Source organism: Ceraceosorus guamensis, assembly GCF_003144195.1.
Source record: "Ceraceosorus guamensis strain MCA 4658 unplaced genomic scaffold IE81scaffold_2, whole genome shotgun sequence".
Taxonomy (NCBI): domain Eukaryota; kingdom Fungi; phylum Basidiomycota; class Exobasidiomycetes; order Ceraceosorales; family Ceraceosoraceae; genus Ceraceosorus; species Ceraceosorus guamensis.
The window spans coordinates 350,418-374,439 of record NW_020289997.1 but is presented as its reverse complement, the minus strand read 5'-3'; the positions used below and the strand labels follow the sequence as shown (position 1 = coordinate 374,439).

At 56.2% G+C, this 24,022-nt stretch overlaps 9 protein-coding genes across 9 annotated transcripts; 5 read left to right on the top strand and 4 right to left on the bottom strand.

Annotated features, from left to right (window-relative positions):
* Positions 1-2,733: 2,733 nt before the first annotated feature.
* On the top strand, positions 2,734-6,736 carry IE81DRAFT_344160 (hypothetical protein; the record flags this gene model as incomplete). Its single annotated transcript, XM_025515781.1, has 2 exons — positions 2,734-5,916; positions 5,987-6,736. 2 exons carry the CDS (start codon positions 2,734-2,736, stop codon positions 6,734-6,736), a joined length of 3,933 nt encoding a protein of 1,310 aa, XP_025373256.1.
* A 231-nt stretch (positions 6,737-6,967) lies between these two features.
* Positions 6,968-9,227, bottom strand: IE81DRAFT_327555 (gamma-glutamyltranspeptidase; the record flags this gene model as incomplete). The annotated part of the gene is made up of 7 exons (XM_025515081.1): positions 6,968-7,219; positions 7,303-7,670; positions 7,756-7,882; positions 7,962-7,997; positions 8,065-8,505; positions 8,583-8,888; positions 8,958-9,227. 7 exons carry the CDS (start codon positions 9,225-9,227, stop codon positions 6,968-6,970), a joined length of 1,800 nt encoding a protein of 599 aa, XP_025373255.1.
* Positions 9,228-10,847: 1,620 nt separating this feature from the next.
* IE81DRAFT_284757 (FAD-dependent thiol oxidase) lies at positions 10,848-12,075 on the top strand (the record flags this gene model as incomplete). Its single annotated transcript, XM_025511603.1, has 2 exons — positions 10,848-11,135; positions 11,209-12,075. The coding sequence occupies 2 exons, from the start codon at positions 10,848-10,850 to the stop codon at positions 12,073-12,075; spliced, it is 1,155 nt and encodes a 384-aa protein (XP_025373254.1).
* Positions 12,076-12,100: 25 nt separating this feature from the next.
* On the bottom strand, positions 12,101-13,624 carry IE81DRAFT_319472 (cytidine deaminase). Its single transcript, XM_025512732.1, has 4 exons — positions 13,237-13,624; positions 12,941-13,016; positions 12,476-12,829; positions 12,101-12,322 (listed from the first exon to the last, which is right to left on the bottom strand). The coding sequence occupies exons 1-4, from the start codon at positions 13,354-13,356 to the stop codon at positions 12,288-12,290; spliced, it is 585 nt and encodes a 194-aa protein (XP_025373253.1). The 5' UTR covers positions 13,357-13,624; the 3' UTR covers positions 12,101-12,287.
* Positions 13,625-14,222: 598 nt separating this feature from the next.
* IE81DRAFT_344156 (UPF0016-domain-containing protein) lies at positions 14,223-15,775 on the top strand (the record flags this gene model as incomplete). Its single annotated transcript, XM_025515780.1, has 4 exons — positions 14,223-14,354; positions 14,461-15,087; positions 15,202-15,307; positions 15,387-15,775. 4 exons carry the CDS (start codon positions 14,223-14,225, stop codon positions 15,773-15,775), a joined length of 1,254 nt encoding a protein of 417 aa, XP_025373252.1.
* Positions 15,776-16,097: 322 nt separating this feature from the next.
* Positions 16,098-17,186, bottom strand: IE81DRAFT_284724 (hypothetical protein; the record flags this gene model as incomplete). Its single annotated transcript, XM_025511602.1, has 3 exons — positions 16,098-16,485; positions 16,555-16,811; positions 16,983-17,186. Coding segments are annotated over 3 exons (849 nt in total), but the record flags the coding sequence as incomplete, so codon positions are not given.
* Positions 17,187-17,224: 38 nt separating this feature from the next.
* Positions 17,225-17,960, bottom strand: IE81DRAFT_82979 (hypothetical protein). The gene is made up of 2 exons (XM_025517676.1): positions 17,425-17,960; positions 17,225-17,340 (listed from the first exon to the last, which is right to left on the bottom strand). The coding sequence occupies exon 1, from the start codon at positions 17,854-17,856 to the stop codon at positions 17,425-17,427; it is 432 nt and encodes a 143-aa protein (XP_025373250.1). The 5' UTR covers positions 17,857-17,960; the 3' UTR covers positions 17,225-17,340.
* A 49-nt stretch (positions 17,961-18,009) lies between these two features.
* Positions 18,010-20,174, top strand: IE81DRAFT_319470 (hypothetical protein). Its single transcript, XM_025512731.1, has 5 exons — positions 18,010-18,447; positions 18,530-18,752; positions 18,879-19,048; positions 19,136-19,703; positions 19,789-20,174. The coding sequence occupies exons 1-5, from the start codon at positions 18,351-18,353 to the stop codon at positions 20,135-20,137; spliced, it is 1,407 nt and encodes a 468-aa protein (XP_025373249.1). The 5' UTR covers positions 18,010-18,350; the 3' UTR covers positions 20,138-20,174.
* Positions 20,175-20,575: 401 nt separating this feature from the next.
* Positions 20,576-23,760, top strand: IE81DRAFT_319468 (LACT-domain-containing protein). Its single transcript, XM_025512730.1, has 6 exons — positions 20,576-21,710; positions 21,856-21,923; positions 21,994-22,040; positions 22,112-22,211; positions 22,276-22,515; positions 22,593-23,760. The coding sequence occupies exons 1-6, from the start codon at positions 20,784-20,786 to the stop codon at positions 23,539-23,541; spliced, it is 2,331 nt and encodes a 776-aa protein (XP_025373248.1). The 5' UTR covers positions 20,576-20,783; the 3' UTR covers positions 23,542-23,760.
* Positions 23,761-24,022: the final 262 nt, after the last annotated feature.

The window sequence follows — 24,022 nt, the reverse complement described above, 5'->3', positions numbered from 1 at the left end:
TGGTGCACAATTTTCCCTTGCGAGGGTTGATTGCTGTGAATTACCGACGTGAAACGCGGCTTCCTTCGCCGGAGGTCGCGCTGCCGACAATCTTAGGCTGATTACTGAGCATCGCCGGCCAGTCGAGTCGTCCTCGTGTATAACCAAGTGGTAGCTAGTGTTGGGCTGACCGAGTCTTTCTCGACGTCATCTAGTGCATAGGCTCAGTGCTTGCCAAGAAGAAGGCCAGGTCTGATGACAAGCCAAGCGTGCCGCCAAAGAAAGGGTGAGCACGAAGCGTTGTTGCTACCCTTCTCGAATGATGAGACCAATCAAATCACGACGGTCTGCGTACACAACATGTGGCGAAATTGCCCGACTCTAAACCCATTTTCCGGGCATCACTCTGAAACTCTTGAGGGCCTTTGATGAGCATCGTTGCGGATGATACGCGAGCTGACTCACGCTGCGTCGTCTTCTCAGGTGACAATGCGATAGATCGACTGAGGAGTAGAGCCAGCCGTAATTCGGGCTTGTCAAGGTGAGACCGCACCAACGCACGCATCACTTCCGGCGACGAGGCAACCGATTCGGCCAAGGACCACCAGCCTCGATGTCATTACTGCCGACCGTCAAATGCATGGTTCCGTGCTGGCGAATGTGGCGTCGAATGCAAGGATGGTGTTCACGGCTGCTGGTCACTTGTTGGTGTTATCTCGGACAGCTGCGGAATGCATGAAGAGCTCGAATGGACTAGTCTTCCGACGTTCCCCCTTTCCCATCCACTCACGGCGCCGGTGTCCTCTCCGTCGTCTTCGGATGACGTGTAAGATGCAACATCGTCAGATCAGGGGCGTCAAATCTAAGATCACCCTTCGGGGTAGGATTAGGAAATGTGCGCAGCAACTACGGTATCCCTTGTCGGCGGCGACCTAGATCAATATTTGCTTTCTCAAACGGATACGCTGCGTGTGGCATTGTTGATCGCAAGGCGCTTGAACCTTCGGGCGATGGCGACTTGCAGATCCAGTGTTGCGGCTATCTCGAGGAGCGGAACGTGGCCTGATTTCATGTCGTAGGAGGAAGTCACTATGTGGCCATGCCTCGGCTCGTCACAACCCAGGCACTCGACATTCTTTCGACGTGCCTCGCTTCTATCTCTTGCTTGCTATTTCATGTTCGCGATGGAGACCTGCGCTTACGCAATGTTACCATGTGTCGCTTCTGCACCTGTACTAGCATCGCTTGCCACCAATGAGGATAAGGCTTGTCAACAACATCATCAACCTATCGCGCCTCGTCGGTCGTCGTCTGCGCTCGATGGGCTGCGCTGCTTTCGGTCAGATCTCAACGTTGCACTATTCACTCTTTGAATTTGCAGCACAGATTCGCGCAGCTAGGGCGATAAGGCAACTGATACCGGCTCCGAGGGGATTGACGCGGACCACGCATTTGTGTGTGGCGCGACGGCGATGCAGAAGCAGAGCTCGACTGCTCGTCCTCTTACGTCTGCGCGAAGTAGACCGTTATAGGCGCCAAGCGAAACCGATTGGCGAGCTTGCCCCGCAGTCGCACGAGACTCCTCTCGCCGTGTCTTGCTTTCGTTCTATCACGGCTCGTCGGACGCGGCGGATGTCAGCAATGCCACTGAAGGCAAAGGGCACACTCGCCACAGAGCTTCTGCGCGAAAGCGCTTGACAAAGCTCCACGGTGCCCAGCCTGCGGTCGACGCTCATCACTCTGCGCACTCAAGGGCCTGCCCAGTGCCGCCACCGGGAGATGACCATATTTGCGCCTTCATGGGCAAGAGTGCGCCGAAGAACTGTTCCGGTGGCAGTGGCGAAACAAAAAGTGCTGGGGAAGCGGATGCGAGCGAAAGATGGCCTTGGGTATTTAGTCCAGCTCTTGGACTGCCATATGTCGTCACCGCATGTCCCTTCTAAACCCCCCGGCATAGATTGTTCTGGCTCAGCCGGTCTGAGTCGACAGCGCAAGCATCTCGCTACGCATTCCGTTACTTCTTCAACATTGAGCGCAGGCCGCAGATCTTTCAAGCACTTCTTTGTCGACAATCCGGCGCTCGCATGCGACAGAGCCCGTCTTCTTCGTCGTCGTTGGAGATCACGTCTTTTTACGGGTGCCGGCCGTTCCTGCTGCGTCAAAGATCCAATCACGCTTGCGGTCAGCTCCACTACGTAATCACAAGAAGTGGTGGACGAGAGACAGAAGCTGGACTTTAGTCGATTCGCTCATACAGCACTGCCTCAGAAGCAAATTTTGCCAGTCTTTTTTTCGCGATGGGCGCGTCCGCGGAGCGTTCCGCTCAAGCTTCACCTGGGGTAAGGCCAGTAAAGCGAGTCTGGTGGACCCTGCCGTGCATTCTACTTCTTTGGATTGCGTACACATCCCAGTCAATATGGGTGAGATGTCGCCGAACCAGTCGATGCTGACAGAGCAAAGCTCCGCTGACATTCGATCAATTCCTTGGGCTATCACGGTTCGATCTAGTCGGATCGCTGGCTCGACATCGTCCGCTCCGCAAAAGCGGCGGCAGTCGCGCCACCCCAGTCTATGATTACTGGCGTTAGCCATGCAGACAGAGTCGGGCGAGCCGATAGCGCGCTCCTCGACGCCCTTGGAGTTAAGTTGGAATCCAGTGAAAAGTGTCTAGCTCCTCTTAGCACGGACCAATCCTCTGAAGCACCCAAGCTTCGAGGGCAGGCTCCGCCTCTTCGGCCACGAGTCGTGATCTCGATGTTGCAACGTCGTGCGGGCGCAGAGGACAGTCCGACTCTCTTCAAGGCGACACACAACACTCAAGGGAACTCTAAGGTTCCCATATTCTCCGGAGGGGAGCGCGTAGCTGGCCCGTTGCCTTTTGATAAGGAGTCGCAACACATTGTTGGTCCTGACGGGACTGTCTTCAGGAGTCGCAAACCCTACAACGAGCTGGCACCCTCCTCGCAATACAAGTTCAAAAAGCGATTGGCACTGCTGCAGATGCAGAAGGACGGCGTTCCTGAGCCGCCTCGCATCAATGGCAAAAGGCCGCATGGTTGGCTTCGAGAGTTTCCAGACCCGTCACCCGACATGGTGGGGGCATCGGGCGGGGCCCGACCAAGGCCTGTGAGGAAGCTCCCTTCTGGCGAAGAACCGAGTGCCAGGAGACGTCGCCCCGGGAGGGACCGGTCGGAAGCGCTTAGCGTGTCCTCGCGATGGCGTCAGTTGAACCCTGAGAGAACGAAGCTGGCACGAGAAAATCGCAAGAGAGCTCGACAGGCAGGAATTCCTCTCAAGAAAGGGGCACCTCGCAAGCCCCTGGACCAATTGACTCGTGCCAGCATATTGAGGAGGGTCCGAGAAGCCCAAGCGGGCAAAGCGCCCTGGCCCCAGTTGCCAGGCACTGGAAGCGAAAGCTTGTCTGGCGCCTCAACGCCTAGCCATGACGCCGGAGGACTACTTGGAGACTCTGGCAAGACGCATGCCTCCAGCAATCCATCCCCTGCTGAGTCGCACTCAGCCAGCGTCAATATGGAGAGCGCTGCCCACAGTGGTAGGTCTGGATACAGTCCCAGCAAGTCGGGTTCGCTACACGTATCCACCGAGCAGACTCCAAGCCACACTTTGGAACCCGCTCACGCCACCGCGGAACACATTGCCACTCCAAGGACGCTACACCGCCACCTTTCGATGCTTGAGGCAGAGTTGCACCAACCTGCTACATCACCGCATCACGTCCAAGAGCACGCCGGGCATGCACGCCTTCACGATCTGATGACGGACCTAGCCCACACTCTTCGAAACACTCCTTCAGCTCATGATGACTGGACTCACGCGCTCCTTGCCGATCTTCATCCTCGAGGGCTCAGTGGAGAGGTGGGGGAGGCGGTAGTAGGGGCTGCCACCGAACACGTAAGGCCCGCCTTGCCTTCAAAGGGTGCCGGGTCGCGAGCCGGTCAATCAACGACGGCAAAGTACTTTCAGGCCAATCCAGAGAAATACCAAGCAGCGCTAAAGCGAGAACGTGACCGCAGACGACTTATGAGCGACGTGACCGGCGCCAAGCGAGGCCGACCGTTCAGGCCCTGGGACCAGCTCTCACCGCAGCAAAAGAAGCGGAGAGTCCAAAAAATGATGATGTATGACGCCGATACCAATTTCGCGAATCGTTTCAGCCAGGAGAAGGTCCATTCCGTCCTTTCGGACTTTCAGACTGCCCTGCAGGGCCCTGCTCATTCAGCTTCAGATGCACATACCTCTTCTGACCAACTCATCCATGCGCAGGCCGCGGAAGCGATCCCCGACCCACCGACGCAGGGACATACCCTTTCCGGCCCTAGGCCCGCTGACGCCCGCTCTGGGGAAAATCGTCGGCAAAAACGCAAGTATGGACCACGGAACAAACCGGGACCTCGCAGCGCAGCCACGCCACTGCATCACCTGAGTCGGAGTGGACTGCAGCATCGTCTCGAAAACTTGCAATCCGGTGAAGCACAATCGCGAGTAGATCCGGATACACCTTCGTTTCAGCAGCCCGTTGTCTCGCTCCCTGTCGGTCAAGGTCAAGGTCATAAGTACGCCAAGACATTTCAAGAACTTAGCAGCGGAGGGCAGACCTACCGCAAACAGCGCTTTGAATTCCTGCAGAAGGTCAAGAAGCTGGAAGGTCTCAATCCCTCACTCGGCGAGACAAGTGGCAAGGCCAGCAGCGGGTCGAGTGGAGCGAGCCAACAGTCGCAATCGTGGACTTCCACGACAAGCGCACGGCCCGATTCCACCAGTCACGCCCCGAGCGATCACGCGCTTGAGAGGCGCGCTGCTTCGCAAGACGTTTGGAGTCTAGCCGGTGACTTGGTCAGCCGTGGCGAGGCTGAAGATCTCGTCAGGCAGCTGGCGTCAAATCCCAATGTGAGGCGCCTCGACGTGCTCAGCGCCAGCGGGCCGCAAGTAGGCGCACGTCTGCGAACGGCATCTGCGGAACTTGCCCGTGAGGGATCTGCTGAAGGGACGTCTCGTCCGTCGGCGTTTGTGCCGTATGAACGCCCGGTCGGCACCGTGGTCGAGAACACTTCTCGACCACAAGGCTCGGGTCTTTCTACGAGTCGCAATCTTGGACCCGTGCCTACGTCGCCTAGTATTGGATCCAATAGTCATCTTGGACCTCTTCCCTCGGCGCCCATGACACCGCCAGAAGACTCTGCCAGCCAAAAGAGACCTCGCATTATTATGTATGGCGACAGCCCAAACTATAAGGCTCCTCTCAGAAAGCATCTCCGCAAACCTGATTCGGAGCTGACCGGCCCGTACCAAAAGTTGAGGGCGGACGAGCCTGCGTATCAAGCCCATCTCGCGAGGGTGCGGGATCGAAGACGCGAAAAGGAGATCGAAGCGATGGGCGGACCGCCCGCTAGAAAACTCCCGAGGGGTCGGCTACCCAAAGCCGATGGCGAGCCACTCAGCCGTGCAGCTTTATACTACCGCGAACATCCTGAGCTCAGAGCGAGAGTCGCCGAGCGACGCCGAATTGCATATCGCAAGAAAAAGCTGGAGGAAGCAGCGGCTAGGAACACGCCTTCGGATAAAGGAAGCTCTACCACACGCCTCGACGGAGCTGACCACGCGAGCTCTGCCCGTCCGAAAGAAAGTGGTCAATTTCGAAGAGACTCCGTGTTGCCTCCTCATCCGACGGCCAAAGCTGGTTCTGTTCGCCACACATCATCCACAGTTGCCACTGCTGAGCCGAGGAGAGCGTCAAGTCTCCGGCGCAGAAGCCCTTTACCTGGGCCACCACTGCCGCACTTTAATGGAGGTGCAGATGCTGCAACCTCGGATCTTGCAGGTGCACTGAGGGCAGCACATGCTTCTGCTGCAAGCGACCTGGGAGTTTCGTCAAGAGGACCCGGGAGAGAGTCAGGCACAGGAAAGACTCTGACTGAGGTGCGTATGAGTCTTGCTCACAGTACCTACGCTCGTATGCGACTGACTCATTGTTCTGTGCCGATCGCAGGGCAAAGGGACAGAGCAAAGGGCTGAACGGCCTTTCATGATTGGCACCCCTCGCTTCAGCATGCCGAAAAAGCCCTACGAGGAGCTCGGTCCTTCAGGACGATATCTGCGCGATAATCCCGACAAGGCTAGGATTAAGAATGCTCAGCGACGAGGAGCAGCGGATGAGTACGGCAACCCCATCAATCCTGGCGATGAAGTTTCAGAGCTTACACGAAAGCGGCGAGCGAGACAGCTGGGCAAGTATGGAGGCCAGCTTCGCGAAGTCAAACCTATCGAAGAGGTAAGCACGGCGCAAAGGTATTGGCGGCTGCGTCCAGAAAAGCACGCAGAGTGGAATGCACGTCGAAGAGCAGCAAGAGCAGCGAAAGCACTCGAGAAAGCCGAACAGAAGCATGATGCCGCCGCCCTTGCTGCTGTTGAAAATCCCGAGACGGCCGCTCCATTCATCCCAATGTCGGAGCTCCGACCACACTTGAAAAGGCTGAAGCGCTCCATGCTCGCATCCTACACCACCAAAAAGAATCTCAAGTTCAATCACCCCGGATGGGACTCTAAGCGGCTAGACGACTATGTAGCTGACTTGCAGAAGGAGCTGCACTCGCCAGGCCACGAGGCGGAAACTAGCAGTCATCAATCCTGGTCCGGCAGCGTCCATTCCCCCTCGCCTAGTGCTGCGATCCACGAATCAACGACCCAGCAATCCTCCTCCAACGGCTCCACTGCAAAGATGCACAAAATTCTGCCTTAGCTTTTTTTTTTTCGCTCCATCTGCTGCGCGAGCGCGAGCGCGAGCGGCCAGCAGCTTTCGTGCTGCAAATTCGATCCTGGCGCTCGTTCCGAATTCAACATCTGCAGCGCATGCGCAGTGGACCGCAAAACTGCAGGCGAAAGAGGAAATACATGACGCATCTGATTATTGGAGCTCTAATTGCAACATTTTGGACGTCTGACATTGTTCGTGCCTCACTTCACCCGATATTCAGACGCCAGCAGCACCGCTTGAAAGCTGACGGGGCTCGTGAGCTCCCTTGACAAGTCCGCTCTCTTTGCGCTGAACTCCCTGGGCAGTGCTAGAGCCTGGGGCAGCGTAGCTGATGTTGTGACCCAACCCAGCAAGGAAAGCAGCCGTGCTGTTGCTGTACCCCACCCAACCTGGAATCTTTGGGTCCGAGTCTGCCCATTCCAGCACCGTCGTAGCTGGAAGGAGCTGGTCATGCCACCGAGGTTGAGCCTGCGTGCGTTGAGATGCGAGGTGATGATCACATGAGCAGCGCTTCGTGGCAATGCGCAATGCGAGGGGGCCTCATCACTCACCAAGGAGTCTTGCAAATCAACGCCATTGAGAGCGTTGAAGCTGTTGATGATGTTTGCAGTGATGATACGGCTTCCACCGGCCGATCCAAGCGCAAAGGAGATCTGGCCATCCTTTTCGGCAATGACGGGCGAGATGGAGCTCAATGGACGCTTGCCGGGCTTGATGAAGTTGGCGCTAGCAGCGACATAACCGAAGGCGTTGCTGCCGCCGGGTCTGGAGAAATCGTCCATCTCATCGTTGAGAATGATCCCGTCTGGGGTAACGAGCTGCGAGCGCCAGATGAGATTGATCGTGGTAGTGAGGGTGACGGCGGAGCCATCGGCTGCCACGACCGACAATTGCGAGGTGCCAGAGTCCGTCAAGATGTCTGTTCGAGAGCATCGTTGCACAGCATGTCACGTCAGACACTTTTAGCTGACGCCGGGACAACCACCGTCTGCCTGTGCACTCACCAATACGCTCGGGATTGTAGTGCGCAGGAGGAAAGGTCTTGTCGTCACGAATCTCGGCTTTGATTTTGCGTGCAGATTCGTCCGTGATACTTTTCCACTCGATCTGGCTGACATTCTTGATGAAGTCCTGTAAGAGAAGGAAGCGATATGAGTGATGCTCTTGAAAGCGTCATCCGAAGCGGGGCTCGTGTCAGCGACATTCTCACAGGATCGGCGAGGTGTGCGCGTGTAGCATATGCCCACTGTACGAGGTGGATGCGGTCTGGTCAGCTAGATCATAGCATGACGGAGCTGTTGTTGTATACGCACCTTGGTAGCTTCAATGAGGCGGTGAGTCGTGAGGTTGGTCCCAACTTCTTGAAGATCCTCGTATTGGCCAATGACATTGAGGGTATTCAGAACGACAGTTCCACTGGATGGAGCAACAGTGGATACGACCTTGTGCTTTCCATACTGAATGTGCGCAGGCCTACGATGAACCACCTTGTAAGCGGCCAGATCAGCCTTTGTGAGGATTCCTCCGGAAGCTTGTACAGTCGCTACTGTCCTGTTCGCGATGGGACCATGGTAGAATGCATCGACACCCTGCTCGGCAATGATCTCGAGCGTGTCCGCATAGCGGACCCGTTTGATCGTGTCGCCGAGCTGAGCAGCTTTGCCTCCTGGACAGTACACTTCTGCCCACAGAGGTTCCTTGCAAAGCAGCTTGTCAGCGTATTGGGTGATGGAGACGGAGAGTTGAGAGGGAACCTTCATGCGCATCCATAGATATGTGTAAGTTCTTGTCGGACTCGTCTGATCGCTCGCATACATTACGAACTACTCACCTTGAAGCCGTACCTGGCGATCTGAATGGCAGGCTGAAAGATAGCCTTCCATGGCAACTGGCCATGCTTGGCATGCAGAGCTTCCCAGCCTCGAAGCTCTCCTGGCGTGCCTACCGACAAGCCACCGATGGTCGAAGACTTGTTTGTATCCTCATACATCGTCTGGTTGGACAATGCTGGGGCAGTCTCGCGGAAGTCGACCTCCGAGTAGTGTCCATGGGCGGTGCGAATCAAGGCGAAGCCTCCACCCCCGATGCCACTGTGGAAAGCTGCGACTACACCGACACAGAGCGATGCCCCAATGGCCTAATGGGACCCAAAATATTCCGTGATCAGTAATCGCTGGCATCACATTGTTGCTATGACTAGGCTCACCGCATCGGCAGCGCTTCCGCCACGCTTGAGAAGATCTGCGCCCACGTTGGAGCATACATCGATCTCGGTAGCTACTGCGCCGCGTCTACCCGCTGGGCCGTGCTCTGGCTTGAGACCTTGAGACGGGGCGTTGAGGGCAGGAAGCCGGCCACCTTGCTCGGCGGCTACATCGACCCATTTCTCTTCGGGCGATGTGGGGATGGGATTGGCGAGTGTTTGAGCTGCCAAGCCGAGCACGAAGGAGAGAGCCACGAATCGCATCGTGCGCATCAGAGGGTGAGTGATGAAGTAATGGGGGGAGCTATGTGGCGTGGACAGGACAGTGGAGCTGGACGAGATGACCTTGCCGGAAGTGAAAGGAAAAGGATGCTACCTTTATAGAGCAGGAGGGGATGCAAGGGAGAGAGGCAAGGAACGAGCGCTTGTAGGAAGGCAGACGCAGAGGACGAGGAGGAGGATGGGCAGGGAAGGGGGAGGGTTGATGGATGGATGGAAGGAAGGAAGCCAAGAACACTTTGGGCTGGATGCCAAGGTGCACTTGACGAACACATTGATGTGCCACCGCGACCATCAAGGCGGGGAGCCGTCACTCCTCGACGATTTGATTGATTGGCGATTGCAGCTTGATTGGGCTTATGCTGGTGGTGTGCTAGCGCGGGCATCGCCTATACAATTGAGTCACGAGTGTAAACATTTGAGCAGACAATCTGAGTGCTGCTGCACGCATGCATGTGGTCCTGCGGACGATGCGCCGTGATGCGTCGGCGACTTGAAGCTGAGGTGCTCGAAGACACCTCGCTGCTGCTGCTGCTGCTATACAGTCACGAGTCATGGGTAGGGCTCATATATAGGCTCTACCATGATAACATCAGAGCTTCACGGGGCGAAGATCAATCCACAAGCAGCATCAGCATGCAGCCGGCGGCGGGGCGGGGCGGGTGGATGGTTCGACGGTTAATTCGGACGCGCCTGCAGGTGCTGGGATTAGCGCGGGACCTGCATGCATGCAGCCCCCAAATTACGCGCCTGTCGCGATGATGATGTCGTGCTCGGACGACGCCATCTCGTCAAGTCAAGGCTGCGAGCTTTGTGCGACTCGATCGTGCTGAGTGGAGACGCGCGCGCGCGTTGTTACGATCGAGCACTCGTGACTCGTCAAGAATCACGAATGCCCTTCGGAGTCACGACCAACGACTGGTCGACGTGCCCCCATGCCCTGTACACATTTACGATGGTGATTACATTTCCCAGCGTAAGTGCCCAGCCGCTCGGCGCCTTGGCTTCTAGCGACCGCACGCAGTAGCAGCGTCCAACAACAAGCCATAGCGCGTGCCAAGGCAACTCAACTATCAAGCAGCGCAGACAGCACGACTCGAGTACAATAATCTTCGCGCTCGCGGATCACGGAAGCCACGGGTCACAGCATATATATGGTACGTCCAGCTCACCGCATCGCGAGGGTATTGGCTTGACTGCGCTGTGCGAGTCGAGATATCGTGATCGAGTCTGAGGTGGTGTGGGATGTGAAAGATATATACGCGCACACAGCGCATACGTCGTATGATCAAGATTTGCTGTCTGCATCCGCGGAAAAGTGCGAAGCAATTGACAGATCCTTTCGGACTTCCGCGGAAACGCCCTTTCCACCAGGACAACACATACACGTGACATGCAGTTTTCGGTCCTCGCCGCGGACATAAGCTCGCTGGTGAAGAACTACGCGGTTTATAAGCGTGGACCCCACTCACCACTGTCATTCCGATTAACTTCGCCTTTCATCAGTCAGCGACGAGCCCCATGCAAGTCGGTTACACGTCGTTCATCCATCGAACGTACCGCTCCACCCGAGCCACTCGCAATTATCACGCACCATCGGCTCCCCCGCTCACCATGCCGGTCTTCTCGCGCAAACCGATCGGCGATGCGTTCGGCTCATCCGGCGGCGGCTCACGGAATCAGCCCCTCAACTCGCGACTCAGTCTAGCGCTCAAACGACGACCTTTCCTCTTCTTTGGCTTGCCATTCATATCTGTCATGGCCGGTGCCTCTGTAGCCCTGTCTTACATCGCCCAGACCAAATTCGACTACGACGCATCCAAAGTGCAGAGCATCTCCAAATCGGAAGAATTGAAAATGAGAAAGGATAGGAAAAAGATCGATATCAGGGAAGAGTATTTCGTGAGTGCAATGCTACAAATACGAAGCTGTTTGTGGAGTTTAGCGCTGATGATCTGGGCACGCGCGCTCTCAGAAATTGGAATCGGATCCAAATCGATCTGCGGCGCTTGACGACTGGGAGCCCAAGCGCGTGGAGAGGCCGCCGGGTGTGCCCGAATGGGGTATCCCTGCAGACGCATCTCCCTCTTTGCCTCCCAAGCGAAAAGGCTGGTTCTCCTCCTGGGCCAGCAACAAGGAGGTGCACGCTGATGGTGGCGCTCTTCCGCGCCTCGACGAAGCGGGTGAAGAAGCTTCGAGTGCGAATGCAAGCGCCCGGAAACCTGGTGTTATATTGGGGCCGGATGGTAAACCGTGCAGAGCTTGCAATTCCAAATTGGCTTTCTCTGCCGCTATGAGAGGCACTGAGAAGGGTGGCGTTGCTAGGTCGAGCACATCGCAATCCAGCTCGACCCCTTCCAAGGCGGCTGCCGCGAGTGCAGGTGCGGGTACGAGCGCTGCCGCAGTCGCTGCCACTCAGTCAAGCAGCGAGCAGCACACACAGCACTGTCCCCCGGATGGCGAAGAGATTGGCAGATCGACGTGGCTGTTCCTGCACAGCGCTGCAGCATACTACCCGGAAGAACCCACGTCCATTCAAAAGTCTGCAATGCTATCCCTACTTCGGTCTTTGCCACATCTTTATCCCTGTCACTCATGCGCTGCAGCGCTCGGAGAAGAGTACGAGCGCGAGAAGAGGGAAGGAACATGCTGGAATGCAAGAGGCGGAGGGCAAGCGGACATCTTGGAGCAGGCTGTTGGGAAGGGGCAGACGCTTCGACGTTGGTTGTGTGGAATACACAACGAAGTCAATGAGAGGCTGGGCAAGCCTGTGTGGGAGTGCAGGGAGGAGGTGTTGCAAGAGAGGTGGAGGGATGGACCGCGAGACGATAGCTGCGATTGAGACTGCCTTTGCGGATCCTGATGCGAAAAATCCTCACCACTGCCGCCGTTTGTATCATTACCTGATCGATATCAAGCATCATTTGAAGCACACGTTTAGCACACAGGCGGGCATTGAGGGCGACAGTCACGCGCCTCGCGTGCTGAATGGGCGAATGAATGACGTGCGAGGCGTGGGCAATTATGATATGAATGAGGGATAAGAGCGATGATCTAAACCACAGCTGGTCTCTGAAGGCTCTCTGGACCTGATGAATGCGAAGGAAGAAGCGAAGGCGGAGGGGTAGTAGGACAATATGGTCAGCTCTAGTATAGGTATGATTATGCGCATCGAGAAGCGACTTCAAGATGTGCAAGCAACGGCAAGATTCCGCCAGACATGGTGTTTTCCCAGGACTTACCAAAGCTGAGGGGCAAGAGCTGTTCCAGGGTCATCACCTTGACCGTATCCTCCCCATGGCCCAGTGCAGGCGTCCACTCTCTTCCAGGTTCCTGGTGGGCCTCTTCACCCGACCTCTTCTCCGCCTCCGCAACTCCCTCTACCGTCTTTTCGATCTGCTTTTTGGGAGGCGCAAAGGGCATGTAGATGGGCACTTGTTCCGAGCAGTGTTCCCGAATGAATTGCCGACAGATCCCGCACGGTGGGCAGGGAGTGTGCAAGTCGGATGATACGGCTATGGCCACTACTGGACTGGGCTCGCGAGAGGCCACTCGCCAAGTGCTGAGCGCCGTCCTCTCGGCACAAATTCCAGCACCTGCAGCGCGCAAAGAGCGAGGCGAAGGTGTGTTAGTGGTGTAGGTGTCCGGAGAACGGGTGTGGAGCAGGTAAACAAGCGTCAATGGCGCTCTTCGCTAGCTGCTCTCACCGTAGCTGGCATTCTCCACGTTGGCTCCCTCTACAATGCTGCCGTCCTGCAGAAGCAACGCTGCGCCAACGCGGAACTGCGATACCGCGTACCGGTATACAAAAAGGCAAGCAAGCAAGCAAGCAGCTTATCAGTCACGCGTGTCTGCGCTGCGATCCAACGCACGCAATCAATCAAGTCGAGGCTGCGACGCTCGATCAACAGGTCCGAGCAATCTCAGGAGTGTTTTGAACACCTCACACCCATGCATGCGCCTTGTATTTGCCTGCATCTCCCCTTGTTTACTCTCATCTCACCTTCGAGTAAGGACTGTAGGCCTTTTTGCGTGCAGCGACTGCTGCTACCAGCAACTGGTCCAGTGCTGCTGAAGAGATGGGGATAGCGACGGGTGCAGAGTTGGTGGATGAAGCGGACATGATGCTCGAAGCAGTGAGTTCGATGAGCGGGATTAGGGTGCGTTTCGCAGAGGTACGTGGGTGTGGTGGTGGTGAGGACGAGAATGAAGAGGTGCTGCAAGAATTGCATGTTGCATCACACTCTTGCAACGGCCGGGTCGACGTCCTGGCTGGCATGGTCAGCAACCTTACACACTGGTGCATCAAGCGAGAGTGTGTGTCAAGACCCCGCACGCATGCAGGACCTTCGACGAGGTCCGTGCCCCGATACGATTTAGCGATTCTAGCGTTTGTTTCTATTATTGAACGTCTTTATCGGTTTGACCTACACCTTCAAAGGAAGTATCCACCCACCAGGACAGGCACACGACATTCGGAAAGTTCCCCCCAGCTGCATGCTACCTGCAAATTACCGCGTGGTGCGCGATCCGCCAATCTCGTACGAGACGAAGAAGGCATGTTCGCGTGCCAAGCGAGCAGCTAGCATCGTCCCTGCAGCCCCTGCTGCAGTCGTGAGCAGCCATACACAGGGCTCGGATTGAGGCTTGCATACTGACACCCATGACGACGACGACTCCTCATTCTGACTTGGAGCATGCGTACCAAGCGATTGTGCTTCTCTCCACCTGCACGCAACACATGACCGCACATCGACGCTACTTCGTCGCGTCCATCACCTTGCCCGAGGAGCATCTTTGCTCTTCTCTTTGCTCTTCATTCAGGCCAAGGTCCCCAGATTTCCTCCTCCGGAGCGGTGCTTTTCCCGACAGGCACGGGTTAGGAGATCAGCCACGCGCCACGAAATGCGGATCAGCTGCTGCTGCTGCTGAATCAGCACTTTCATCTCACTAGGCGGCAGCAGCCTCTCCTTGACTGTTTCGCGCGACATGTCGGGCCTGGGAGATGAAGCGTCGCGCTATGCGGCTGCTTCCTCACACATGCTGCCCTTCTTCAGCTCAGTGGTTCAGGCCGCTCACGACGATCCCAGAGCGCTCTGGTCCGCATTCAGCATGATCATCGTGAGTTGAGTCAGTGTGGACGGGGGACTTGATAGCTGAGCTGCTTCAAGGAGCAGACTGCGCGCTTAACTCCCCCTACGTAGCTAATTCCAGCTCTTCGCTGCAGGTCTCGGAAATTGGAGACAAGACGTTCTTGATAGCTGCCATCCTGTCTATGCGCCATGCGCGCATCGAAGTGTTCAGCGGGGCCTTTAGTGCCTTGGCACTCATGTCCATCCTCTCTGCGCTGCTAGGAGCCGCGTTCCCAACTCTCCTTCCAAAGAGCCTCACCACACTGCTCGCCGCGGGACTGTTCTTGTTCTTTGGACTTGGGATGTTGAAGGATGCGAGCGGAATGACGGGAGATGAGGCGAATGAAGAGTGGAGAGAAGCAGAGAGAGAGGTGAATGAGGAAGAAGCAGGGGACAAGATGGAATTGAGGGATCTCGAAGAAGGAACGAACAGCGAGTCAAGGACTGGCCACTTGGACGACGAAGCGCGGACGAGGGAGGAAGAAGCGTCTCAGGGCTACCCTCGCGTGCGGCCGTATGGACAAGTCCAACCACCAGATCGGACGCATCCGAGCAACAATCCGCCTGCTCGCTCAGCCGGCCTGGCAGATCCAAAAGAAGGGCTCAAGAACCTCTGCGGGATTTGCTTTAGTCACGTCTTCGCGCAGAGCTTCGTTCTCACCTTTTTGGGAGAGTGGGGTGACCGAAGTCAGATAGCCACCATTGCGCTCGGGGCGGCTCATGTGAGTGGGGCAAGTATTGGGCATTTCATCCGACTGCAGCGTACATTCGTTCATCGGGCACCCAGATTTACAATCAAGGCTTACAATGAGTCGATCCACTGCCTTCTCTCTCAGAGCGTCACATTAATCTCAATTGGCACAATAGCAGGTCATGCTATATGCACTGGAGTAGCGGTCATCTGTGGCAGCTGGCTAGCCCGGAGGATAAGTGCGAAGCATGGTGAGTTACGTATCTCTCCCGCCACTGCGTTGCCTCGCACAAGCCGCTGAATCGGACATACTTCGATTCCGCGTCGTAGTCACACTGGGCGGTGCAGTCCTCTTCCTCCTCTTCGGTGTCATTTATTTAATCGAGTCTCTTCATGAATTATTGTCGAGCGGTGTCGGGATCTCAGCGGAAGGCAACATCCATCTACCATCGCCTTTGAGTAGCACGAGCAGTGGGGCAGAAGATTCGATCGCAGCCGCTGCGGCTGCTCTGGGTGCAGCAGCGAATGCCAATGCAGCAGCACAAGCAGGTCAAGCTCCAGCGGCACCAAATGGGCTTCAAGGCCACCAAGCTCAGACGATCAGTTTCGTTCCTGCTGCGCCGAACGGTGCTGCCCTGGACCCAGTGGACCGTCTACCTGTAGATGCTGGACATGGACATCTGCCGCCTGGAAGAGCACGAGAGGTTGTCCAACGATAGGATCACGGCGAAGTGATGTAGCTTACCTTCCTACAGCAATCCATGATGACAAAAGGAAACCCCACACCGCCCTGTCGCCTTGCAGGCAAGCTTATGGGTCCTCGCAACGAGCTGTTGAGATCGACTTGCGAGCACTGCAAGGATCGAAGGACGCTTGCAACGCGCCAAGTGGCGAGCAGCTCTTCAGTCACCTATCCCTTCTTGCCGCGCAGAAGGGCTTTTCGGGAATGTACGACTTCCTTTGTCGCCTAGTAGCTCAGCAGCTCGTGCGAATTCAGCAGCGGTCTATCACAAAGCCCAGCAAGTGCGCATTCATCGTCTGTTAGGCATTGATCAGCGTCCGCCTCCTTCTCGTTACCCAATCAGGATCTTCCCTAGTCTCTCCCCTCTCATCTTTAGCCTCGCGCGAGTCCAACCCATTTTCCAGCCCCGCCAATGATTCTTGCACCTCGTCTTTGGCTACGGCAACCCAATCCCTGCCCTGGACCGTGCCAAAGGCTTCGGATGTTCCTTGCTTGTCCCCGCTCTCTCCATCTCCCCAGCGTTGCGATGCTCGGCCTTGCCGTCGTTTATGACGCTGCACTATTTCTTCGACCAGCGAGTCGAAAGTGCGCTGCTGAGGCGCGTGCACGTTGAACGATGGCGATGCGTACAGCAGACTGACGGCGTAGAGTAGGATATCGCAGGTCAAGCCCTTGAGGTGTTCTTGGCTGCAAAAGAGTCACTCTACTTGTCAGCACTCTTCCCAACAGCTCGTGCTGCGACGAGACCTTACTCACGCGCTCCTGAATCGATGCAGACGGTACTTGCCGCCGAACCAGTCCACATCGGAAAAAGATCTGTAACACTCCTGCGCAGGTCGATGCCTGTCCACTGTTGAAGGATTGCGCAACTTCAATCCGGGTGGCGCTTCGGATGATAATAAAGCCCGAAGAGGGTGGCTCCATATCCGCGACACTTCGTCTGGCGAGGGTCGGAGCTGTGACAGAATGCGCGAGGTGCTCAAGGGAGATAACAGGACAAAGTAAGGGTGGACCTGTGATGAGATGGTGATGGAGTCAGCGTCTGATCTCGACTCTTTGTTACGCCCAAATGCGTGCAAGCCTCACCAGCAGTGTCGACTTTGAAATGACTGTGTAGACAAGCGGGAGTGGTCAGCGCGCGACACTCTGACAAAGGCGAAAAGCCACATTGCGAATGTCAATACCACTTTCCCATGCTCACATGGCTTGCCTAGACCCAGCCTAACCAAGCCCTCATCATCGATGGGCAGATACACCTCCTCTTCAGACTCCCTCAATGCAGTTTCTGCGGGTGTTTCTGGCGCATCCATCTTCCCTCCGGGCAAAGACGCTTGTCCGGGGTGAGAGCTTAGATGCAGAGCTCGAGTAGTGAGCAGCACGTGGAGTTCTCTGCCCGAAGCGCCATCACCGTTCTGCCCATCGTCTCGACCCTGAAAGAGCGTCGAGTTGAACTGTCCATCACTTGGGGAGAATATTTCGGCAGTGAGAGAAGGGGCTTCGAAGATGATGGCACAGACTGCGGCTTGCGCCTTATGAGGCACCCTGCAGTGATGATTGCAGCGAGCAACGGTGAGCGGGCTTGCAAGATTGGCGCAAGGGTCTTCATCGGACGGACCGGCAATGCACTTACGCTTTGAGCCCTTCCGTGGTCCCGCCCTGTCTCAAGCCCGTGATGAGTCGCTGCACAGCTCGACTGTTGTGGGGAGCCAAGTCTTGAAGCGCCTGTGTCAGATTGGAGGGCAGGCCCTCGTCTTGTTGGGCTCCTCCTTGCGTCATCGGAGGTTCACTCATCGATCCCTCGACTTGCATCTCGACTTTCCTGCCAGCTTGGCCAAAGTGGGGAGCAACACTTTGATATGACACCATCAACTTGCTGGTACTGAAAACGTGGGGTTTGAGTGCCGAATGTACCAGTCGCATGTGTACAGGCCTGAATATGTGGAGAGCGTTGATGGGGAACTCGCGTGAGGACGCTTCTGTTGGAAGAAGAGCGCTTCTCATGTCGCAACAAAGCGCGGGGTGCGCAGACATGCTGCATGCTGCTGCGTTGGTCAGCATGCAAGCGTGCGTGCATGCCGCGCTACAATCGAGAATAGAACAGCCCTCCACAAGCTTTAGCTGACGATCTTCTCGCGGCCCAGCAGGCGACACGTGATGAAAACAAAACACCGCGACTTGGTGGTACTCACGAATCTGCCGATCAAAGAACAACACCTTATTTCACTCATTCACGATTGTGTGCAGCTACACAGCTAGTGCCGAGTTTGAGATCCTTGCGAAGCTCACCACCCTCAATAACACTCACACTCACTTTGCTGCCCTACGTACAAGCTTGCCCAAAAGACCGATCGAGCTTGGAGATTGGAAAGCTCCATCTTCGCCGACTCTTCATCCTATTGCTATCCGCTGTGAACTTACAATCCTCACATCGAGGTGAGGTGATCTTCAAGTCTTGATCTCCAGGCATCAGCCTCAACCAGGGTGCGGGTGGAGGCTTCAGCGATATCACGGCACCATCTGTACGCCTCGTGAAGGTTAATCTCCCCCACACCATGGACCGCGAGACTGCCACGCGACTTTCGCTACCATGGAGGCCCGTCTTTTGTCGAGCATGCTCGACCGATGCAGGGGCAGGTCTAATCGCCATAGGTGAGTACCAGCTTCGCACTCCCACTTGGTACGTACACTGTCGGGCTCTGACCTCTCGGCCGCATCACGTTTTCGATTTCAGTCGGCGAGAGCTCCATCAGCGTCGTGGCTGCGGTGCCCTCACATGTCGGCACAGGCTCGGATGACGTGGACCTCGTTACACTCGTCACTTTTAGCATAGGAGCGCTGACTACTGCTGTAGCTTGGAGTCCCGCATCAAAGCTGCACATCAAAGCAGATGCTACAGAGCAGCTCGAAGGTGGCGAAGCAAGCTCTGGGGCTAGCATGTTGGCTTGGGACGTAGAGTGAGTCCCGGCGTCAGCGCTCCTTGCAACAGCAAGGTAGTCTTGGACGCGTGTGAGATGCATATACCCACGCTTCCTTGCCAAACTTGCCTCGGCTGACGCTAGGAACCTTTGATCCCCGTACAGGCTTCTCATCACCACCAACAAGTCGCTGTCCCTGTTGCGCGCGTCGGCTTGGGAGACTGCGTCATCCTCGAGCCCTTCTGTGACGGAAGTCTTGGCACTTTCGAGCCCCGCTGTGGATGTCGACTGGTGTCATGTGGAAGGATACGCTGCTCATGCTGCTGTTGCTTCAGGTGAGTAGACGTGATGCGTGACCACGCCATACAGGTCGCAGCGCATTCCGCGGCCTGAGCTCATGTTAAAAACGACTTCTCAAACAGCGGACGGCACCTTGTCTCTCTTGAACTTGCACGCTACGCCCTCTTCAGTGGTGCCACAGTCTGCGAAGGGATCGGATCCAGGGTATCATGAGCTCACTCAGGAAAATGAGACTTTGCTGGAGGAAGCAAGCCATCTATTCTCAAAAGGGCTGCGCTCGGTGCGCTATCATCCTTCTCTGGCTCGTCTTCTGCTGGTCTCAGACATTGCCGGCACTCTCCACGTCTTAGACTGGACCGAATCAGCTTCGACATCGTACTCGGGAGGCCTGGGCAACATCGACTTGCGGAGCTCTTCATTGACACCAGGTCGCAAAGTGCTTCTCACTGTTTCATCTCCAAAGCTGCTTGCTTCGAATGTCATGTACAGGACCCGCCTGCACTCTGCGGGCAAAGCGGAATGGAGAGACGAAGACTCGTTCGGTGCGGCACTGGGAACACAGTGGGCGATTTGGGACTTGAAGAACGCATTCGGCGGGACGCCTGCTCTGACAGGAGGGTTGCCTAATACAGCTTCTGCAGGCGCGACTGTCATCGCGAGAAGCGGCACGGAATCAGGCGGTGGTTTGGTGTGAGTAGTTGAGAATTTTCCACATGTGCCGCGCTACCCTTTCTTCTCTGCTCATGCGGTGTTGTGTTGTTTCGTTTCGGCGCAGCTTCTCGCATCAAAATCGCTCCACATTTCTCACGTTTAGCCGCGCGGCGGTAAGCAGCGCCAAAGAGGTTCGATTGCAGCTTCATGAAGCTTCGATCCGTCGTGGGAGAGCCTCGGAAGTCTTCGAGAGCTCGACAGGGCTGGACATTCCTCATTCCATCTTGACTCGCACCGGCGCCAAAGGGTGGCGAGCTGGAATCGCCGGGCCTGCAATTCGTGATGCGGCTTGGGTTGCCTTGCCCGTACAAGACGAATTCGCGGGGACCGATCGAGAAAGAATCGTCGTGCTTTTGGGAGACGAAGTTGTAGTTGTTCCTAAACACCTTGGCTTGGACTTTTTGACGGCATGACCCGCAATGCGAGCATATATAGCCGTGCACACTCGTCGCGAACGCAGGCCTGATATCGGGTGCTTCGCGGAAGCGCCTTTGCCTTTCGTTGTCATCGTCCATTTACAGAAGAGTGATGCATGATCGCGAGTGCTTTCGTCTTCTCCAGCGACAGCACCCGACAGCATGGCACGTTAGCGCGCTGCGGAAAGCCTCGGAACGCTCACATCCGCGCCGGCTGTACCTACCGCGACGATTTGCGCATGCGGCACGCGCTGCTGCTCTTGCGCTTTTGAACATCTCGCTCCTGCTGCACACGCGCAGCGCTCCCTCCACACAAATTTGCGCTCAGCAGCAGCAGGGATCTCCCGTCGGCAACGCTGCTGAGCGGTCTGCTGGTTGCAGTGAGTGAGTGGCTGATGCTGCTGCTGTGTGAATGTGAATGCCGTCACTTGATCATGACACTCAGACTCCGCGAAGCTGTTCCTGAACTTTGAGTTGCAATGTAATTGCGCTTGTCAAGTGACGCTCGCTAACTCCCTTTGAGCTTCATCCTCCCTCGTCCGCCTAAAACGCTTCACATTCACGCCTCACCCCCATTTGCTCGCCTGCATCTTGTCTGCGCTGGTCCACCGTCATCGCGCGCGCTCGAGCAACCTACGGTACCATGAATCGTCGCAAGACGGGCAAGACGTCGTCCAAGGAGGGCGAGGAAAAGCACGCCTCGAGCTCTGCTCTCGATGGTGGCGACAATCACAATGGCGGCAGCAACGGCGGTGGTGTGTCGCTTGCAGTCGCATCGAGCAGGCTTGCGCAGCCCACCGCTGCAGACACTTCGGGCACGACGACGCCAGAAAGCGACGATCCTTCCTCCCCGCCTAGACGCATCACTCTGGAACGCAGCACGAAAAGACCGAGCAGAGTCCCGTTCGGCTCTGCGAATAGGAACCCATCGTATATTCTGCGAGCACCTGGCACTCCGTATCACGAGCACGACATTAGCGATATACCTTGGCTATCCTTGCCAGAGGCCCCGCCTGCGCCAAAGGGTCTGACGAGGTACAGACGACTATTCTTTGTGTGCGGTGCCCTACTGGGAGCTCTCCTGGCTTGGGCAGCAGCGCAACATTCCAGCATGACGGGGTTCAGATCCCTCTTGGAAGAGCAAGCTCGCAGCTTCCCATCCCTCGACTTTGACCTCTTCTCCATGCGCCTGCCTAGAGAATTTGCGGATCTCGGCGATAATCTCTTCTCGGCACCTCGCGAATGGCTCAAGTCCAAAGACTTTACGGTTGGCAGGAATGCATATGCCAGGGGTTTGAGAGCCGAACATCCAGTCGTGCTCTTGCCAGGTGTCATCAGCACTGGTTTGGAGAGCTGGACGACGGACGAAATTTCGGCGGGATTCTTTAGAAAGAGGTTGTGGGGAAGCGCTACGATGATGAGGACCATCGTTTTTGAAAAGGAGAGGTGGATCAGGCACATAAGCCTAGACCCCGACACTGGTCTTGACCCTCCTGGAATCAAGGTCAGGCCCAGCGAAGGCTTCGACGGCGCTAGTCATTTCATTGCAGGGTACTGGATTTGGGCAAAGGTGAGTGTGGCAGCTAGCGGGGCTCGAGCTAGCCAGATGTGGAGTCGAGTAGAGGATGCTGCATGCGCATGCGCAAGTCCTGGTGCTTGATCTTGGTGGACTGTCAAGCTGAAGCGAACAAGAAATTTGTGGCCGCTCCTGCCAGATCATTGAAAATCTGGCAGTGCTTGGATACGACATCAACAATCTCTGGTTGGCTGCATATGACTGGCGGTAAGTTCGGCCCCGAGTAGTGGGCATCTGAATTCAGGCATCTGATGCCATCACTCGCCCCCCTATACAGGCTATCGTACCATAATCTCGAGGTCAGAGATCGATTCTTCACGCGCAGTAAGTCAGGACTCGTTCTTGATGCTAGAAGAAGTCAATATTTATAACTTTGCCCTCCTACGCACGTGCAGTGAAGCTCCGCATAGAGCAGAACAAGCGAATCGAAGGCAAAAAGACGGTTCTCGTAGCGCACTCGATGGGCAGCTCTGTAGCTCTCCACTTTTTCAAATGGTGAGCCCTGGGCCCTCTTCATTTACTTCGAATTGTGCTGATAGACCCCATTCTTGGCTCACAGGGTCGAGGCCGAAGGCGAAGGCTACGGCAATGGAGGCCCGAGCTGGGTGGAAGATCACATCGAAGCCTTCACCTCCATCGCCGGCACTTTCCTAGGTGTGCCCAAAGCTATGGCCGCGCTCTTGAGCGGCGAGATGCGAGATACAGTGGAACTGCCTCCCGCTGCCGCCTATTTGTTGGAGAAGTTCTTTAGTCGCAGCGAGCGCGCCAAGCTTTTCCAAAGCTGGGCTGGAAGTGCCAGGTTGGTAGCGCAGCGCGACTTGAAAGCGCCACTTTTCTGCGCTAAGCTAACATTTTTGCCACACTCTCGATTCGCAGCATGATGATCAAGGGTGGTAGCGCGATATGGGGCAATGCAAGCTTTGCGGCCGATGATGAGTGGAATTCAACAGACACGCACGGCAACATTTACAGCTTCAAGCTGCCTGCGCTAGAGCACCAGATGGGCGCAGCTGACTCTGGTAAGGCGTCGCACGAACAAGCCGAGGCGAGCCACCATGATCCCTCCGCACTGAGCTCCGCGCCTCAGAACTTGACGGCAGGCGACGCCATCACTTGGCTCATGCAGCATACCCCCACTAGCTTTCAACGAATGCTGGCGGCCAACTACTCAAACGGGATGGAATACGATCCGAACGTAGTACGAGAGAATGCCAAGAAGGAACACGAGCAGACCTGGAGCAATCCTTTAGAAGCGCCTTTGCCAAATGCGCCCTCCATGAAGATCCATTGTCTTTACGGCGTCGGAAAGTCGACGGAGAGGAGCTACTGGTACGAGCAAGGGCCGTACCAACGTGACGAGACGGAGTCGGAGGGTGACAATGCGCAGTGTGCAGCCAACGACGACTGCACAGTGGCAACACCCTTGGACTTCCCCACCGGCCGAACAGGATGGATAGACGCGACCATCCACGACGAAAAGGCGAACCCAGTCGTTCGAGCGGGCTGCAAAATGGGCGACGGGGACGGAACGGTCTCGCTGCTTTCCCTTGGAGCGATGTGCGTGGAAGGATGGAAGCGCGAAAGGTACAATCCTGCTGGCATCAAGGTGATCACGCACGAAGTCAAGCACATGCCCGCTGCTATGGACCCAAGAGGAGGCTTGACCACAGCGGATCACGTCGACATATTGGGATCGTACGCTGCCAACGATGTGGTGCTCAGAGTCGCTGCTGGACGAGGCTCCGACGTGCCGGAGAATTTTGAGAGCAAGATTAGAGAGTTCGCAGCGAGAATAGACTGGGACAATCCGCCCGCCCATTCCTAGCTTGATTCGTCTTGAACAGCGAACAAGCGGCTCCATAAAATGCAGCTGAAATGCTCACCTTGCTGCTAGCGAGGCCGCACAATAGCATTTCTCTGGAGTTCTGTTTTCTTTCCCTCAGCTTTCCTCCTTTGCGGAGCGATGCACGGAATGCTCTTTTTGTCACTCGAATGTACCAGTATGCGCGCTCAGGGCAGTCGCAATTCAATCCTATTCGAATCGCTCTCCCTTGCGAGCTCGGCAGGCAGAAGTCGTCTCGCCAAACGCTGCCGTGCATGCCAATTCGCGTCGCAGCAGTGGTGTGCGTCGACCCATTGACTAAAATGGCTCACTCTTGATGCATTCTTGATTACCATCAAGCGAATGTGCTTCATTCTTTGTTGTGATGTGATCTCCCCACCATGGGCTGCAGGGCTAAGGAATGCCAAGTCGACTCACGCCGCTCGACTCTGGGCTCGCGCGGTCGCTTGCGATTGGCTTATTT